This window comes from Rana temporaria, chromosome 9, assembly GCF_905171775.1.
Source record: "Rana temporaria chromosome 9, aRanTem1.1, whole genome shotgun sequence".
Taxonomy (NCBI): domain Eukaryota; kingdom Metazoa; phylum Chordata; class Amphibia; order Anura; family Ranidae; genus Rana; species Rana temporaria.
In genome coordinates, this window is record NC_053497.1 from 39538623 (window position 1) to 39559302 (window position 20680).

The window sequence follows — 20680 nt, forward strand, 5'->3', positions numbered from 1 at the left end:
CAACCAAAAAAAACCATACAATCCCATATACCGTACACAATCCAGAGGAAGGCAAAAGAAAACCCCAGCAGAGCATGATCCAATTTGCTACAGCAGGGCAAAAAATTCCTTCCTTTGAGCTAGTGCATTGTTGGTTCACTTACCTTTTCCTTCGATTTCCCTTCTAAATGTTTTTTTTCTTTGTTTGAATTTCTCACTTCCTGTTTCTCCTCAGTAAGCTTTCCACCATCATCTGAGCGGTGGAAAGTCATTTAGAACAGCTTACTGAACAGCTTACTGAGGAGGAACAGGAAGTGAGAAATTCAGACAAAGAAAACAAAGAAAAAAAAAACATTGAGAAGGAAAATTTAAGGAAAAGGTAAGTGAACCAACAATGCACTTAAATAGATAGATTCAGTAAGAGTTAGGCCGGCTTATCGGTAGATAAGCCGACCTAACTCAGAATCTGCGCCGACTTATGTTTAAGTGTATTCTCAAACAGAGACACGCTTAAACATATCTGAGATACGACGGCTTGCGCCGTCCTATCTTAGATTGCAATATTTCGGATGGCCGCTAGGTGGCGTTTCCATTGCGGTCGGCATAGAATATGTAAATGAGGGGATACGCCGATTCACGAACGTACGCCCGGAAGCCGAAGTACATTTACGCCGTTTCCGTAAGGCATTATCAGGCCTAAAGTTTTTACTTTGAAGTAGCTGTAATTCTGCTGTGATCTCCACACTTCCTGGTTGTCTTTTTCCTTATAATTATCGTACTGGGAGCTTTTCACTGTAGGTCTAAGCTGTCATTACTGTGTGTCTAAAACTTAACAGAACCAATCAGATTCATTTAAAAAACAAAACACTGCCCTGGATTTGTTTGTTTTTGTTCTGTGAGTCTTCCCGACTCACCTCTCACCCGGAACTTCATGTATGTACCTTTAAAACCGAAAGTGAAACTAGAGGCACATTATATGATTGATTATATGATTTTAATAATTTTTAAAAGGAATCAGTTAACTTTTATGTCTCTATACCCTGTAAACAGTCATTTCAGCAAAACAATTTTTTTCCTTTAGTGACCCTTTATTAATGTCTGCAAGGTAGACAGACAGAATAGTGTAACGATTCTGTTAAAAAACGAGTAAATACCTATTAAATTCCTTCATCTATATCACCTCTGGCGTTCTAGTTTCTGTTCTCTCATTCACTTCCTGGTTTGCATCGCTCGTCCATGTAAGAACTACATTTCCCAGTATGCATTGCGGCACGCCCAGTAATTCACACCTCTTTGAAGTCTCTAACACGTAGAGAGCGTCCTGCCGCACAGATGTAGTTCCCAGGAGGGAGCGAGCACATTACTGACCACCGCAGTAAAGCCTCCCTTCACGGTGGTCAGTAAAATCAGACAAGCAGGAAGTGAACAGATCAGAGAAGAAATAGAGCAACTTCTGAGCAAAAACGAACAATGAGGAAGTGAAAAGAGGAATGTCTGCAGGTAAAGGGGGCCAGATTCAGGTACAATTGCGCCCATGTAACGTAAGCCGTTTACGTTACACCGCCGCAAGTTTTCAGTTTTAGTGCCCAATCCACAAAACACTTACCTGGAAACTTGCGGCGGTGTATCGTAAATACGTCCGGCGCAAGGCGGTCCAAATCGAATGGGCGGGTACCATTTAAATTAGGCGCACTCCCGCGCCGGACCTACTGCGCATGCTCCGTTTCGAAATTCCCGCCGTGCTTTGCGCGAACTGACGTCATTTTTGCGATCGGCGACGTGCGTAGCGTACTTCCGTATTCCCGGACGTCTTACGCAAACGACGTGAAATTTAAAATTTCGACGCGGGAACGACAGTCATACTTTAGACAGCAATAAGTTTGCTGTCTAAAGTTAAGGCACCCAAAACGACGACTAACTTTGCGACGGGAAACCTAGACTAGCGGCGACGTAGCGAACGCGAAAAACCATCGTGGATCGCCGTAACTCCTAATTTGCATACCCCACGCTGGTTTACGACGCAAACTCCCCCCAGCGGCGCCCGCGGTACTGCATCCTAAGATCCGACAGTGTAAAACAATTACACCTGTCGGATCTTAGGGATATCTATGCGTAACTGATTCTATGAATCAGTCGCATAGATAGAAACAGAGATACCACGGAGTATCTGAGATACTCCGTCGTATCTCCTTTGTGAATCTGGGCCAGGATGCTTATTATGAAAACAACTTTTTTTCATTTACAACCCCTTTAACGTATATATATATATACTCCTATCACATTTCTGGGGACAACCAAAAATTTGTGATTTTCTTTTACTTTCAATGATAATGGTAACCAGGACAAATAGAGAGGGTGAGTCTCCCTAATGGGGGCACAAACAGCAATACAAACTGATTGTGTTGATGTTGATGTTTTGTCTCTAGTTATACTTTAAATACTGGAGTTTACTAATAAATGGTGTGGGTACAAAATAGTTAACCCGTTGTTCTCTTTTTCGCCAAGGCTAAAGACTTAAAATTGATAGATTATGATGCAAGAGGAGTGGCAGAATTTTCTTATGATATCCGGACATGTCCACTAAAGAAAATCTAGACTCTTTTGATCAATCAGGGCTTTCACCTGGATATTGTATAAGAATTTGTTTTGAACCCATGATCAAAAGTATTTTATTGTATGGTGAATACCGTATATTATACTGGAACCACATATTTTAGGATATCCCATGTTAATTACTTTTAATCGCGTATAAATGAACTTCTATTCTTTTAAAGATGTTTATTGTTTGGTTGCTGCCTCAAACTCCCAAGGGAAATTGGTAGTGTGCCTAACCACTTGCTGACTGCCGCACGACTATTTACGTCGACAACATGGCACGGGCAGGCACGTCCCTTTAAATCTGCCGCCCAACTCGATGTTCCCGCGATTGCAGTCGGCAAGGGCAGAACAGGGGAATACCTTTGTAAACAAGGCATCCTATTGACACTGTGATCGGGAACAGAGGCGTGGTTGGGGGGGGGGGGGGTGCGCTACGCACCGGGTGACAGGCGCTAGAGGGGTGACACCATCCGACTCTTCTGAGGGTGAGGAGGGTCCTGGCCAAACATCTCTAGCGCCGCGCGTTTGTCCTTCCTGCCTCCAACATCCCTGCTGCGTGCTGAGCCTGTCACGTGTCTGCACTATCTCAGCCTGGGCTGCACACAGTTATCATCTCTCCAGCTGCCGCCCGGGACGTGTGTCTGCGTGGCCCCAAGCTGGTGCTGTAACGGGCAGGAGCGCCGGGATGGTGTCAGCATGTTGAGGGGGTGACCGCCGCCGACCCGAGGTGAGAGGAGGCGGGGATTGCCATGGTGTCTATGTGAGTATGTGTAGCCTGTGCTCATCTGATGATGGGGGGGGGGGGGTGTGGGAACTGGACACAGCTCTCTCATATATATATATATATATATATATATATATATATATATATATATATAGCCTGGGGGTGCTATGGGAGGTGAGAGGGGGTTCTGCACTGAGGGGGGTCTATGCTTATGGAGGGGGGGGGTTTGCACTGAGGGGGATCTCTGCTTATGGAGAGGGGGGTCTGCCCTGAGGGGGATCTATGTTTATGTAGAGGGGGTCTGCCCTGAGGGGGGATCTATGTTTATGGAGGGGGGCTGCACTGAGGGGGGGTCTACTATGCTTAGGGAGAGGGGGGTTTGCACTGAATGGGATCTATTTTTTGGAGAGGGGGTCTGCTCTGAGGGGGATTTATGCTTATGGAGAGGGGGGTCTGCACTGAGGGGGATCTATGCTTATGGAGAGGGGCTGCTCTGAGGGGGGGTCTATGCTTATGGAGGGGGTCTGTTCTGGGGGGTGTCTATGCTGATGGGGGGGTCTGCACTGAGGGGAGGTATATACTGATGGATACGTACTTAATGGGAGTGGGTTATATTGAAGAAAGGGAGTCTGTACTTAGTGGGGGGAGTCTATAATGAGGGAGGGTGGTCTGTACTGAAGGGGGACTATAGTTGGTCGAGGGGGGGAGGGGGTGACACCAATTTTTTCCGCACCGGGTGACACCAACCCTAGTGACGCCACTGATCGGGAATGGTCATCAGTGACGTGTCACGTGTAGCCACACCCCCTAACAGTAAGAATCACTTCCAAAGTGGAGTTCCACCCTGATTTTTTTTTTTTACTGAAAATCTGAAAAAAATAGAAATAAAAATTATAATCACCAGAAAGGGTTGTTGCTATGCGGAAGTAGCTCTGCGGGCGCCTAGGAAAGGTAAGTGTCCTTATTAAAAGTCAACAGCTACAGTGTTAGTAGCTGCTGACTTTAAAAAATAAATAAATTGCGGGTGGAATCCCGCTTTAACCCCTGCAGCGCCACCTAGTCGTTAACCCCTTCACTGCCATTGTAATTTTTACAGTAATCAGTGCATTTTTATAGCACTGAACGCTGTAAAAATGACAACGGTTCCAAAGTGGTGTCAAAAGTGTCGCAGTCAAGATAAAAATCGATGATCGCCGCCATAATTAGTAAAAAAAAAATATATAAAAAAAAATGCCATAAAACAGTCCCTTATTTTGTAGATGCTATAAATATTGCGCAAACCAATCAATAAACGCTTATTGCGATTTTTTTACCAAAAATATGTAGAAGACTACGTATCGGCCTAAACTGTGGGAAAAAAATGTGTTTTTTTTTACATATTCTTTGGGGATATTTATTATAGCAAAAAGTAAAAAATATTGATTTCTTTTCAAAATTTTCACTCTTTTTTTGTTTATAGCACAAAAAATAAAAATCGCAGAGGTGATCAAATACCACCAAAAGAAATCTCTATTTGTGGGGAAAAAAAAGACATCAGTTTTGTTTGGGAGCCACGTGGCACGACCGCGCAATTGTCAGTTAAAGCGACGCAGTGGCGAATCGTAAAAAGTGGCCTGGTCTTTGACCACCAAAATGGTCCGGGGCTTAAGTGGTTAAGGAACTTTTTTTTAGGAGGAGCAGCCAGAAGAACTGTAAAAGGCAGCTAAACTTGGGTGCACAGGAATATGAAGCTTAGTTGAACATTTTGTGATTATCAGATCTCTGATAGTTGTATCTATTTGAAGATGATCTTTAAAAAAAAAAATGCAATATGTTTCTATTGAGATTAATGTGATTTCCATATACATTTAATATCTTGATGTTGTTTATAGGAGAGCCATTTGACCCAACCTTCCTTCTAAGCTGCGCTGTATCTAACATCGTCTGCTCTATCGTATTCGGGAAGCGGTTTCATTACAACGATCAACATTTCTTATCGCTGCTTCGGAATATTAATGGGATCATTCGCCTTATGAACTCTACTTGGGGCTTGGTAAGTAAATACTATGGATGAGCTTCGTATTCGAGTAGAACTCATGTTCGACTCGAACATCGTATGTTCGATCGCTCGTCGAAATACGAACAAAACGGGTCGTTCGCGCCAAATTCGAGTTACGTTTCACAGACCATAATTCACTGCGGCATCGCTGGCTGATGATTGGCCAAGCATGCACTATGACCCACATGCTTGGCCAATCACAGCTTGCAAAAAAAGGAGAGCCATAATTGGCCAAACCCAGGGTGGCTTTGGCCAATTATGGCTCAGGGAGTTTAGTACACACCCACACTATAAAAGGCCGCCTGCAGGTCGGCCTTGTGTAGTGTGTTGCGGTGGTTAAGAGAGGACAGAGAGAGTGTCATTTTTTGTAGGTAGATAGAGCAGGCAGGCAGGCTAGTCAGTTAATGTTACAGTGTGTAGAGGATATATATACATCCCAGGTGTTGTACATATATTTATACACTGTATAGTTTAGCTAGATCAGTTCTTCCTAATTTACTGGCAGGCAGGTGATTGTGCTAGCTGCAGTATTCTTACGTGGTTTATTGCCTGTGTCCTCTGTAGTTTGCACCTAAAGCTACTTGGTGTGTACTGGCCGTGTGCTCTGTAGTTTGCACCTAAAGATTCAGGAGCAGTGATTTTAATGATGCTTAAATAAAAAAAATTAAAAAAATTAAAAATTCCTTTAAATATTGTACCTGCTGGGTGTCTATAATATGCCTGTGAAAACGTCTTTGAGAACCCGGGTCTTGCCCGAGGGAACATTTATCAATGGAAAAAAAGTTTTAAAAACGGTCGTTTTTTCAGGAGACCTGAAAAAAACGACCGTTTTTAAACTTTTTTTCCATTGATACATGTTCCCTGGGGCAAGACCCGGGTTCTCAAAGACTTTTTACGACAATAACTTGCATATTAGGCTTTAAAATGAGCACTTTTGAATTTGAACGTTCGAGTCCCATAGATGTCAATGGGGTTCTAAATGTTTGAGCAAGCGTTCGGTCCGTTTGAAGGTTCTGGTGCGAACGGCTCATCCCTAGTAAATACATGAGATATTTTACATGAGATATTTGAACCTTATTTAGGAACTAATATCAAGTTCTCTGATCCCACCAATTCAGATGTGGTCAGTCACTTATAGTCAATGGCCCAGATTCAAGAAGCACTTGCGCCCGCGCAACCATAGTTGCGCGGCGCAAGTGCTTACTTGCTCCGGTGTAACGAGTGCTCCTGATTCAGGAACCTCGTTACACCGAATGCAGCCTAGGATCTGACAAACATAAGCCTCCTTATGCCTTCACATTCCAGGCTGCATTCTTGCGTTGGCCGCTAGGGGGCGCGGCCTTTGTGATCGGCGTGTAGTATGCAAATTGCATACTACCACCGATTCACAAAAGTTGCGCGGGCCCTGCGTACGCAAGGTACGGAGTTTCCGTACGGCGACTTTAGCATAAGGCTGCTCCTGCTAATAGCAGGCGCAGCCAATGCTAAAGTATAGCTGCGCCTCCCGCCCGTGAAATTTAAATTTCACGTCGTTTACGTAAGTGAACCGTGAATGGCGCTGGACGCCATTCACGTTCACTTAGAAGCAAATGACGTCCTTGCGACGTCATTTGCCGCAATGCACGTCGGGAAAGTTTCCCGACGGAGCATGCGCTGTTAGCTCGGCGCGGGAGCGCGCCAAATTTAAATGATTCCCGCCCCCGGCGGGATCATTTACATTAGGCGCCCTTACGCAGGGCTAATTAGCATAGCGCCCGCGCAATTTACGGAGCTACTGCTCCGTGAATCGCTGGTCAAATGGAAATATTTGCGTGGGCGCAGAGAAAAATCTTTGCTCTTTGCCCACGCAAATATTGCTCCATTCTACTTGAGGTAGAATCTGGGCCAGTGTCTACCTCATCTGTGCCCACCAGTGCCACCTACCAGTGTCCATCAGTGCCACCTACCAGTGCCTACAGTGCCACCTACCCTTGTTCGCCAGTGCCACTTATCAATGCCCACCAATGCTGCCAATCAATGCCTCATCATCAGTACCACCTATCAGTGCCGCTTATCGGTGCCCTTCAGTGCCACACATCAGTGCCCTTCAGTGCTACCCATCAGTGCCCATCAGTGCCACCCATCAGTGCCACCCATCAGTGCCTATCAGTGCCACCTCATCAGTGTCCACAAGTGCAGCCTATCAATGCCCATTAGTGCAGCCTATCAGTGCCCATTAGTGCAGCCTCATCAGCATCAGCCTCATATAACAAACTATAAAATATGTTTTTTTTTGTTGCAAAAAACTGTGAATAAATACCACCAAAAGAAATATCTATTACATGCCCAGCAAGCAAGTGGTTAATGCAAGGAATGCATTAAGGTAAAAAAACATTTAGACTTAACAACCCCTTCAAAGGGGTTGTAAAACCTTATTGACAAAAAAAAAACACCTGCAAGACAAAGGCATAATGAGCTAGTATGCATAGCATACTAGCTCATTATGTAATACTCACCTGAGATCGAAGTCCTCGATGCGGTGCACAGCACCAGCCGCTGACATCACTCCTGGAGTTACTTTCTGGTATCGCTGGCTCAGGCGATGTGATTGGCCAGAGCTACGATGACGTCACAGCACAGTCAGTAACGGCACAGTCTAACTGAAGCAACGGCACAATGTGCCATTGCTTAACTGTGCATGTGCCGATGACTTTGGCACATGCAGACACGGGGGATATCTCCTAAACCGTGCAGGTTTTTTATTATTATTTTTATTATTATTATTATTATTATACAGGATTTATATAGCGCCAACAGTTTGCACAGCGCTTTACATCAGGGAAGACAGTGCAGTCACAATACAAATCAATACAGGAGGGATCAGAGGGCCCTGCTTGTTAGAGCTTACAATCTAGAAAAGGTTTAGGAGATATCCAGGGTAGCTACAAGTAAGCCTTAATATAGGCTTACCTGTAGCAAAAAGTGTGTTTGAAGGGCTTTACAGACACTTTAAAGTCTCAGGACAAGCTGGTACTACTTGGACTGAGTAAAAGGAAAAACCCAGAAAGCTTGCCCTGAAAATTTAGCTTTTGGTGCAAATTAAAAAAAATATATTACAGCTTAGAAGCATTCTTTGTGTGTTTGCTCTCCATAAATAAATAGTTACAATGTCAGTGCTTTTATTGTGAACTTTGAAAATGAATTTTTCCACAATGCTATAGCTACAGAGATGAATTGAGGCTTGTTTTAAAGTGCTTTTACTTCTTGTTCAGAATAAGAATATTTAAATACATTAGTCTGGGCACAGGTTCACTTTCACAGGTTTACTTAACTCCTAATCTAAGTTTAGATATGATTACTAAACACTTACCCATTCCTTTTGAAATAGCAATGTAAGCCCATAATTTGAATGCTTAATGTGTAGGCGCTGGTGCACAGCAGTAACCATAGGCTTGTGCAGGGTATTGCATTAGGGTGTGCACCCCAAAGCTCAAACACACATGCCTTTATTTGTGGCCTAAGCTGTACTGGACAGTGAATGAATGGGAAGTGCTCTGTGCTGAACGGCTTCCTGTTCATTCACCAACTGACGCATAGTAAACACAATTTTCTATGCTTCAGTTATAAATGAACACAGTGAGTAAGCGTGCTGCGTGTTCACTATGTTCATTTAGAAAAGGATGGTGCTAGTAAATGACATATTTACTAGCCCCTGCCCCCACTCTCCATCCTGAAACATCTCCCGCAGCAGCTGGGGGAAAAGGGGGGAAGCCACAAGCACTGTTGTGTGGGGTGGGGGGAAGTTCAGGCAGTAGGGGAAATCAGCACTCCACGTAGTAATTAGGGTGTGCCCAGGCACACCTGGCACACCCCATGTGCACGCCTATGGCAGTAACAGCCTGGTCTATGGCACTAAGTTGCTGAAATGTAACACTTTGTACAACAAGAATCATTGGTATCACTATCCTAGAGAAGTTAGACAGCATTACATATATTGTAACAGGAATCCATTATGCCAAAAGCCTCTTGTGACTTCTAGACCCACAAGTCTCATATTAGTTCTGGGGCAGTGAAGTTGAACCTATTCAGCTTCACTGGGGGCAGCTCTAGAGTCAAATAATGGGAGCTTTGATCAGAGGCTTTTCTGACTGGTATTATACTTTGTGACATGTTCCTTTAAATAAAAATCATGCACTGTGAATTCAAGCAACTGTAGCTGATTTAGGTATATAATGGAGAATTCGTTATTAAAGAGTATCAAAGCATGTGCATTGCACAAGACACAGCCATTGGCTGGATACAATTTAAAGTAGTTATAAACCTCAGACATGAAATATGAACAAAACGTAGCTCTCTAATATTGTGCACTTGTCCTAATCCAGAGCATTAAGGCCCAGATTCTCAAAGACTTACGACGGCGTATCTCCAGATACGCCGTCGTAAGTCCGAATGGCCGCCGTCGTATCTATGCGCCTGATTCATAGAATCAGTTACGCATAAATTCTGCCAAGATACGAGCAGCGTAAGTCTCCTACAGCGTCGTATCTTGGGTGCATATTTACGCTGGCCGCTAGGTGGCGCTTCCGTTGATTTACGCGTTGAATATGTAAATGAGCAAGATACGCCGATTCACGAACGTACGTACGTACGTACGCCCATCGCAATTAGTTACACCGTTTGCGTAAGACATACGTCGGCGTAAAGATAAAGCTGGTCTCTAGGTGGCGCAGCCCATGCAAGGTGTGGACGTCGGAACAAGCGTATCTTTTTACGTCGTTTACGTAAGTCGTACGTGAATGGGGCTGTGCGTAGGTTACGTTCACGTCACAGGCATTGAGCCAGCGTATCTTTGGTCGTAAATACGACGTGATACTGAGCATGCGCGCACATGTGGCGTTCGTTCGGCCATGCATCTACATGGGGTCACGCTTAATTTAAAAACTTTGAATTATGCGCGCTTACGCCGCCCGATTTACGCTACGCCGCTGTAACTTTGGACGCAAGTGCTTTGTGAATACAGCACTTGCCTCTCTAAGTTGCGGCGGCGTAGCGTAAATAAGATACGCTACGCCCGCACAATGTTATGCCGCCCTACGTGAATCTAGGCCTGTGTGTAATTTCTGTCTGCTGCCTCCAGAGCCGGACTTACCATTGGGCGTGACTGGGCTCAAGCCCATGGGTCCCTCCCAATAGGGGGCCCCTTACGTTTAAGTTTTTTCAATAATATGCGAGTCATTTAAAGTGGTTGTAATGTAAACCCTCGGACACAACATTGTCTTAAAAAAAAAACATAACACAGGCAGCTGATCATTTGCATGACGTCACCGCGCTTGCGCACATTAGCCCCTCTAAACCGGCATTTAAAGCTTGCCGGAATGCAGTCTGTGAGAACTCCCCCTCTGTCCCGCACAGAGGAGAAGTCTTGGGGTGTTTAGCTCCTTCCACTCTTCCTGATACTCCCCCGTGTGACTAAAGAAGACGTCACAAAAGGGGAGTGAAAGAAAACAGCAGACACAGCAACGAATGGTTACGGTGCAACGGCGCATGCGCAAGATTACCGACAGGGACACAGTAAGGGCGGAAGCAACGTCATAATTTGAATCACATAACAGCAGTAAGAATGGCGCTTGAGATACCCGGAAATACAGAGAAGTAAACCATCCTAAAAAAGGTATTTGCAGGCCTCATTTTTGGGGGATATATATATATATATATATATATATATATATTGCATTGCGATGAGCTGTTATAACTTAATAATTGAAAAACTGCAAAAATCGGCCAGAATTGTGATCTTTATTTTTTTATTCTCAGTTTGTCCAGAATTGTGTAGCTCTAATACATAGCTTGTGTATGTATCATTTTGTTCTATTTAAAGTAATGTATAGAAGGTAGGGCCCGAAAGTAACTCAAGCCCAGGGGCCCCCACCACCCTATGTCCTGCGCTGGCTGCCTCCTTCCTCTGCTATCAGCATGAATATTTTAAAAAGAACATTAAACTTCTGACAAGTTTTCCTGACACCAAGGGAAAAATGGTGACAGGGGAGGAACCTCCAGCTGATTTACAGCTTTGGCTCTGTACCTGTGAGCCATGTGGAAGAGGTGTGTCTCTTCCCTCCAATCAGCTCCCATAACTCTTCTCACTGAGCTCTGTAGAGGGTAGTATTTTTATCTCTCCGCCCCCTTTTTCTATACTCTCAGACAAGCTTTTAAAATTCTGTACTTTGAACAGATATAGAGAAGAGAAGACCGCAGATAGACAGCTACAACCGCGCAATTTTCAGTTAAAGCGACGCAGTGCCAAATTGTAAAAAGTGCTCTGGTCAGGAAGGGGGTAAAATCTTCTGAGGCTGAAGTGGTTAACACTTCAGCCTCAGAAGATTTTACCCCCTTCTTGACCAGAGCACTTTTTACAATTTGGCACTGCGTCGCTTTAACTGAAAATTGCGCGGTTGTGCGATGTTGTACCCAAATGAAATTTGAGCACTTTTTTTTTTACCACAAATTGTTTTTCTTTAAAAAATAACTATATTTTTTCATCAGTTTAGGCCAATATATATTCTTCTACATATTTTTGGTAAGATTTTTTGCGGTACTGTGACATTGCGACGGACAGATCGGACACTTTTGACACTTTTTTGGGACCATTGACAATTATACAGCGATCAATGCTGTAAAAATGCACTGATCACTGTGTAAATGTCACTGGCAGGGAAGGGGTTAGGGGTTAACGCTAGGGGGCGATCAAGGGGTTAACTGTGTGTTCCCTCATGTGTGTGCTTTACTGTGTAGGAATGGGAGTGACTAGGAGAGGAGACATATAGTTTTTCGTACTTAGTAGAAACAAACAATATGTTTTCTCTTCCCTGACAGCACAGGGATTTGTGTGCTTACACACACACATCCCCGTGCTGGCACTTGTGCACGCGATCGTGCGTGGTCAACAGCAATCGTGCAAGCCGACCTCGCACATCGAGTTCCCTGCCGTGCTATGGTGGCCCAAAAAGATAAGGACGTACCCATATGGGGTTTCGACCCAGGGGAGCCATTCTGCCGCAGTATATCTGCATGAGCCGGTCGGGAACAGGTTAATTGTTTTTAGCCTCCACACAAGATGTTTATAAAGGAAATATGCCCTGAGTGCCAGTGGTGTATTTTGGTTTTGTGCTGCCCTAGGCCTGACTAAACTCGTGCACCCCCTAATTTAAATATGAGCCACCCCTTCCTGTCAAGGCCACGCCCCTTTCTGTTTAAGACCTGTCCTGAAATTTTGGAGTGGGGACACTAGTTCTTAGTGCCTTGGGGAGGGGGGGGGGAATGAATTCCCTTAATTTGCATAGATTTCCTCTCCTTTCTTGTTTGGCTATGGGGCAGGAAAATAAGGGAAATCTCTGCAATGGGACGGAGATGGTAAAAAAATTACTGACAGGGGCTATAACCCTCCCTTACTCTATCCAAAATGAAAGAAAAAAGTGTTGCCTATAGTTCTACTTTAAGCACAAATTTCTGATAATTTTATGGAGAGGACTAAGAAGATATAGCAATGCCAATGGTGCAGCAGAAAACATATAGCACAGTGAGGAAGGTTTGTGGTCCAGGATGATAGGACAGTCAAAATTAGAAGCAGCTTGTGTTACAAAAACAGTGTAGCGCAAGCCGGCAGGGACTCTTTCCGTGCTACCCCCCCTACAAAGTGCTGCCCTAGGCCTGGGCCTTGTTGGCCTAGGCCAGGATACAGCCTTGCTGAGTGCACTTGGACTTCACCTGTATAGAGAATTAATTACCAGTTGCCTTTTCTCTAATAAATATGTGTACACTTACCTTTAAATCTATATACTATAGAATCTTGAATTTTCTTGGTAAATAAATGTTCTCCTAATATTTTAGGTTGTTTACAACTTTGAGAGGCTCATCCGCTATGTTCCAGGACCTCCTCAGCGAGGGGTGCGATATTTACATGAGCTTAAAGCATTTGTTCGTGAGATGGTGGAAGGCAGTCTAAAGACCCTGGACCCCCATTCCCCTCGCCACTTTATCGACTGTTTTCTGAAGAGGATACAACAGGTAATAAGGAACGTAGGCTTTTCTAAATATAAAGCACTATATTGAGACAGAAATAAATACATAACTTTCAAGAAGGGAGGAGAGAAAAAGAATAGATGTAAACATCAAATAATACTATTAATTATTAAAGTGGAGGTCCACACTAAAAAAAAATAGCCAAAAAGGCTAAAAAAAAATGAAAATTTACCAGAAAAGGCTGTTACTAGGCAGATCATCCTAATCTGCCTCTTCCTCGTCTGCGGCAAGGTTCTGTGTGGAAATGGAGACGCACTGCCTTTTGGGACACACAGGACGGTGTGCCCATTCACAAAAAGCCTCGCAACTCGCGCATGAGCAGTAGGAAACGGGCACTCGGGCAGTGAAGCGAAAAGGCTTCACTGCTTGTTTCCCTTAGTGAGGATGGCGGCGCCGGGACCCGGTCCGAGGGACGGATCGGCCTCGGCGGCCGACATCACAGGCAATAAGTGTGCTTATTAAAATTCAGCAGCCACAGTGTTTGTAGCTGCTGACTTTTATTTATTTTTATTTTTTTTACCGCCGGACCTCCACTTCAAAGTGTATATGTCCAGTCAAACATTTCAGAAGGACTGTCTAGAACCTCATTTGTTAGACATGTGCATTCTTTTTCGACCGAATGCATTTTCGTCCGAATTTCAGGTATTTTTGTTATCGTTTTAACAAACAATAACGAAAGCACAGAAAACGGAAACTGAAAGATCCGACATAAACAAATTCTTTATTTTCGTTTTCGTTGCGGTCGAATGTGCCTAACCTTAACTCTATTAGTCCAATATTATTCTACATAAAGAGAAAAGATTCGACATTATAGAGACATGAAGAAGATTCGACATAGAGAGAAAAGATTTGACATGGAGAGAAAAGATTCGACATGAAGATTCCACATAGAGAGACATAAAGATTCGACATAGAGAGACAGTTTTGTTGCTTCGTCAAATCTTTTTTTTTTTTTTTAGAACTTTCGACAGACACCATAAGCCTTCAATGACAGATTCGACCTTAATTAATTTGGATTTTCGGACGAATGCATTTTGTTTACGAAAAACTAAATAAATAAAAACGAATTTCGGGAGTAACTAAATAAATTTATTTTTCGAACGAAAACGAAATTACGAAACAAAATATTTCAGTGTGCACATGTCTAGATATTTGTTACAACCAGTTAAAAAATTTTAATAAATCAGCAAAATTTACTTGAATTTAAGGAGTCGTTTTCCAAAATGTCCCAATATAAAATTTCCTAAAATTCCCAAACCACATATGATACCTTCTTGTGAAAAGCACGCTATACAATTAATTTTTTCTCATTCATCTTGGACACTCTTATATGCTAAATAACCTTGACGTTGGGTTTGTCAAACAAGCCTCCCTTAAGCTGGCCATAGAAGGGTAGTTTTGATTTGTTTGGCTAGAAGGCTGAACCTAAAGAAAGCCCAGCGGCTAGCAAGATAGATGAAGGAATCGACCCCTGGCAAGGCACTGTATTCTGACTCTCAAGAACAAGAAAAGATTTCTACCAGTCAACATAAGTCGATATAACGTTTGACTTCTGTCGTACAGGGACAGCCACAAATCAATCAAAATGTGTCCGGTTCATGCTGAACCGGCTGGATTCTGATCAATCTATGGCTAGTTTAGTCTGTTCCAGCCTCACCAACATACAGAAGAGTTAGACAAGGGAGTTGCACCAATGTTTTTCCGGTTAAGGCTCAAGAAAAACAGCAAACCAGGAGCTGAAGAGATGGAGCCGACAACAGACCATCGGGGGAAAATGCGAGGGACAGACATGGCTCAATAGTGACATTTGTGTCCACTAGTGTGTCTTTGCATTCAGGATAAACCACAGTAAGTGTATCCTCCATATGTGGAATGAAGTGGCAGAGTGAGGGGGAGGTCTGTTGTTGGCTCCCTTCAGCTCCCAGGCCGAATGCATCTCGTGGATGTCTCCTGGGAGATCACTTTTTGAAACCTCGGCTTTGCCGTTTTAGAGACTGCACCTATTTATCTACTCCTGAAGAAGCGAGCAGTGGTTCACGAAATGTGTCAAGTTATGTATGCTAGTACAGCTCTAACATTGTATACAATAACATGTGCATGTTTTCAAGCAATTTGCCATCATGATAAACACCTTGGCTTTTATGTCTATATATATACTCAGGTTTTAATTAACCATGTTACTATATTTTACTCTACTTTGTTGGCTCCCATACTTGCCTCATTCAAAGTCCCAAAGCATCAGCACAAAGCATCAGCAGTAGAAAGCCTTAATGCATGTCATACCATAGCGCTTATTCAGAAGGCTTCACATGCTCTTGTACAGTCTTTATTCTGTTAGTGGTGTGGTTCTAGCTAGTTAAAGTGGTTGAATGGTCAATTTTTGGACTTTTACAAATTAGTTTTTTTATATATTTTTGGGGGATATTTATTATAGCAAAAATATTGCTTTCCCTGATGATGCTGGATGACGACAGGGAGGTGGCCCTTCCTGCCTCTTGCCCCATTCCAGTAGTGGATAGTTTTAGATACTTAGGGGTGCAATTTTCACCCAAACTGTCAGATTACTGTCAGCTAAACATATACCCATTGCTTCCAGATTTCAAAATAAAAAATTAACACATGGAACAATCTTAAGATGTCCCTGGCAGGCAAAGCAAACTTAATAAAAATGATCTTAATGCCCCAACTGTTGTACTTCTTACATAACTCCCCAGTGGTCATTCACCTGAAGATCTTCAGAGTGGTGAACACCCTATTCAGGAAATTGCTTTGGAACGGGAGGGCCCCAAGGATTAGGCTGGAGCAGCTCCAGCGAGCGAAGGATGATGGAGGGTTGGCGGTCCCCAACCCTTGGGTATATTACATGGCTGCACAGCTGCAGCATCTGGTGGGCTCCATGACTAGAGACCCTGTGGGATCGGCGGCGCGACTGATGCTATTTGCTTCTGGTGCCGAAACCATCCCCCTGGGCCTGGAGGCACAAATGTTCCTGAAATCTAACAAGCTTCACCCGACTTTAACACTGTCTCAAAAGATTTGGAACAAGGGCAGGCAACTTCAGGGGGTGAGGGGGTTCACTGAACACAGTCCTATATGGAACAACTCTTCATACTCTGAACAAGCTAAATTGCAGCGGGAACCTAGATGGAAGGGGTATGGGATAACAATGCTGTCTCAGATATTTCAAAATGGCAGGCTACTGACGTTCAATCAGCTGCAGGCCAGATTTGATCTTCCAGCGTCCATGTGGCTCTCATATCGTCAGCTTGGCCATGCGGTAGCAGCACAGGGGAATGCTGTGGAGTGGACATTGTCACCCGCCCCAGTTTTTCACTTGCTGAACACAACCTCCGAGACCAAAGGAATTATCTCTCAGTGCTATCAGATGCCACTGTCCAGACACCTGGACGCATACCCATGTGGGGCCCTGTCCGCCTGGCAGAGGGATCTCGGCCAGGTGACGGGAGACCAGTGGGAGGAAGCCCTTCAGTCCCTGACTACATGCTCCCTGAACGTCGCTCAAAAGGTTTCACAGCTCTACATATTATTAAGGGTCCATTACATACCGTTGAGGTTGCACAGGATGGGTAGGCGGGCGGACCCGATGTGCTGCAGATGTCAGCAGCACGAGGGGGACCTGATACATCTCCTGTGGCGTTGTCCAAAACTGCACAGGTACTGGGGTGAGGTGGTGAAGACAATTAACTCGGTTTTTCAGACAAAGGTCCCGGTAGATCCTATTTGCTGCCTGCTGGGGGTGCTGGAGGATGCAATCCCTGAGGAGGCGACCAGGGTGGCTGTCTCAAGGACATTATTCCAGGCTAGAAAATTGATTCTGATAGGGTGGAAATCTGTCTCCCCTCCGACCCATTCATCCTGGATTTCCCATGTGGGAAGGGCATTAGTAATGGAAAAATACATCTACCAACATAGGGGGTGTCCCGGCAGATTTGAGAGGATATGGGGGATGTGGTTGGATACGCCAGGTCTGAGCCCTGCGGAGCTAGTCATGACCAGACTTCTGAGGTGCCTATAGACATGTACATATGTGGGATTGCCGAGGCATGTTGACTGTATTATTGGTGCTGGGAGGGAGAACAGGCACAGTGGATTTTGGGGGAGTACTGGTGCTGGTGGGTGGAGTAAGGGACAAGCATGTATACGAAAGATATTGCTGTTTTTTCTTTTATTTTCTTTCTATTTTCTCTCTTTTCATGCATGATATGTCGTTCAGGGCTTACCATATGTATGTGCAGTGGAGAGATGTCTTATCTGTGTAAAACTGTGAATGTTTCAATAAACACTTATCTGATTTAAAAAAAAAAAAAATATTGCTTTTTTTTCCAAATTTTTGCTCTTTTTTTGTTTATAGCGCAAAAAATAAAAACTGCAGAGGTGATCAAATGCCACCAAAAGAAAGCTCTATTTGCGGGGGAAAAAATGACGTCAATTTTGTTTGGGTATGACGTTGCACTTGTCAGCTAAAGCGATGCAGTACAGAATCACAAAAAATGCTCCGGTCAGGAAGGGGGTAAATCCTTCCGGGGCTGAAGTGGTTAAAGATTACTTGAAATCAAAAGTTTTTCTTGCAGGATAAGGAGAATCCAGACACAGAATTTCATATGGAGAATCTTGTGGCTTCAACAGTAAACCTATTTACTGCTGGGACAGAAACTGTCAGCACAACTCTTCGCTACGGCTTTCTCATCCTGTTGAAGCATCCAGAAATTCAAGGTGAAAACACTGAATTTAAAAAATATTTTCTGTATACCTGACCCTATATTTAACAAACATAAAATAATAGTTGACCTTCTACTTGTTCTGGCAATGTCATTCTTTATTGTACTTCTTTAATTGACATTTGTCAATTCGGCAGTTTATTAACATCCTGTCCCAGGGTGACAACACTCCCTGAGGGGTCGCCTTAGGCAGCAGCAGTGTAGTTACCCTAGAATAAACTGTAGTAATTTCGGTTCATTACATCTGTCTCTAAAAACTAAAACAAACCAAAAACCTGTTTTAAAGAACTACAGATACAGCCAACCAAAACCAATATTTATTTTTCAAGCACATATTATAGGATCACCCTTACATACAACTTTTGTCAAATATGAGGAGGGCTCAATAGGAAACATCAACAATCTACCTAGGTACTTTTACTACTACTTGAAATTACTCTTACTCAGTGAAATGACTCTAAAATGTATTATTCAGTTAAGGTCCAGAAGGAGATTGATCGAGTAATAGGTCAACGATATCCGTCAGCTGAAGACCGAACCAAGATGCCTTACACTGAGGCCGTAATCCATGAGATCCAGCGATTTGGTGATATTGTCCCAACTGGACTGCCACACTGCACAACAGAGGATGTATCACTCCGGGGCTATGTAATACCCAAGGTAATGATTTTACGATACTACATATGGAAAGGGCAGTAAACTGAATACAGTAGACAAAACATGCACCTAATAGCTATTTACCTATTTTTGATGGACATACAATTAGGAAGAAAAAATGTTTCTGAAAATGGTTAGACCTAAAGAAGCCAATTAAGTCTGTCTCTGACAAAGACACAGCCGAAGCCTTGTACACACGACTGAGGAGCTCGACGAGCGAAACACATTGTTTTCTTTGTCGAGTTCCTTGTTAGGCTGTCGAGGAACTCGACAAGCCAATTTTCTCCATTCCCGTCAAGGAAATAGAGAACATGCTCTCTTTTTGGCTCGTCAAGTTTCTTAACAGTTTCCTCGACGAAAATGTACACACGACCGGTTTCCTCGGCAAAAAAATATCTCCCAGCAAGTTTCTTGCTGGTTTTTGACGAGAAACTCGGTCGTGTGTACGAGGCCTAAGTTTAGTTAGGCCTCTTCTAGAATACCGGGTCAAGTTCTGGAGACCTCACTTACGAAAAGATATTGCTAAGGATAGAAACAGTCTAGAGACAGGCAACAAAAATAGTGGAGAGACTTCAGAAAGTTAATATGTACAGTCTGGAGGAAAGAAGGAAAAGGGGAGACATGAACTGAAACCGTAAAATACATCAAGGGGGTGAAAAAAAGTTTAGGAGGACAGGATTCTTAATATGAAGCCAAGATCAAGAACACAAGGACCTGACCTCAGACTAGCAGGAGGAAACCTCAAAACGAATCTTAGAAAGTTTTATTTTGCTGAAAAATGTGTTGATGCTTGGAATAGACTTCCAGCAGAGGTAGCGAATAATGCCCTGTACACACGATCGGATTTTCCGTCCAAAAAAGTTGGATGTGAGCTTTTGGTCGGAAATTCCCACGTGTGTATGCTCCGTCCAACATTTTCTGTCAGAATTTCCGCCAGCAAAAGAGCAGGTTCTCTATTTTTCTGATGGAAAAAGTTCTTGTCGGAAAATCCGCTCGTTTGCATGCAAATCCGACGCGCAAAAAAAACATGCATGCTCAGAATCAAGCAGAAGAGTCGAACTACCTATTGAACTTCATTGATCTCGGCTCGTCGTACGTCGTCGTACGTCACTGCGTTTTTGACAGTTGGAATTTCAGACAAGATTTGTGTGACCGTGTGTATGCAACACAAGTTTGAACCAACATTCCGTCAGACAAATTCCATGGTTTTCTTGTCGAAATTTCCGATCGTGTGTACGCGGCATAAGTCAGCAGTAAGTGGGTTTAAAAATGGTTGGGACAAACATAAATCTATACTCTAAAAAAGGTTAAAATATATATATATTAATAAAATAAAAAGAGCCACTAGATGGACCACTTGGTCTTTTTTTGGCACCATTTTTCTATATTTCAAATGTGTTAATAAGTACAGTGTAGAAAAGAATTCATAAATTCAGTTAAAAGTCTTAAAAAAACATACGGAGTATCTGGCTGTTATTTTTATTTTACCCCCGTACATACCGTATTTTCACCGCCGCTTATGTCTTCTGCGGGACTGGGCGTTCCTAATTGATTGACAGGCTTCTGACCGTCGCATACTGCGCGTCGCGAGTTGCCGAAAGAAGCCGAACGTCGGTGCGCAGGCGCCGTATAGAGACTCGCAGTCCGGCTTCTTTCGGCAACTCGTGACGCACTGTATGCGCCGGTCGGAAGCCTGTCAATCAATTAGGAACGCCCAGTCCCGCAGAAGACATACCCGGAAGCGGCGGTGAAAATACGGTATGTACGGGGATAAAATAAAAAAAAAACAGCCAATTGTCATTCTGACAACTCGGCTGAATGTAATGTTAAAACATTTTTTTGGGGTGAACCCCCGCTTTAATTGCAAAATATATGTATAAAAAAAGA

At 43.5% G+C, this 20680-nt stretch overlaps 1 protein-coding gene across 1 annotated transcript in view; it reads left to right on the plus strand.

Moving 5' to 3' along the window:
* LOC120913364 (cytochrome P450 2G1-like) overlaps positions 1 to 20680 on the plus strand; it is a 38797-nt gene that overhangs the window by 9486 nt on the left and 8631 nt on the right. The window contains exons 4-7 of the mRNA XM_040323243.1: positions 5173 to 5333; positions 13206 to 13382; positions 17990 to 18131; positions 18612 to 18796. Of these exons, the coding sequence (XP_040179177.1) occupies positions 5173 to 5333; positions 13206 to 13382; positions 17990 to 18131; positions 18612 to 18796 (665 nt within the window). The remainder of the gene's footprint in view (positions 1 to 5172; positions 5334 to 13205; positions 13383 to 17989; positions 18132 to 18611; positions 18797 to 20680) is intronic.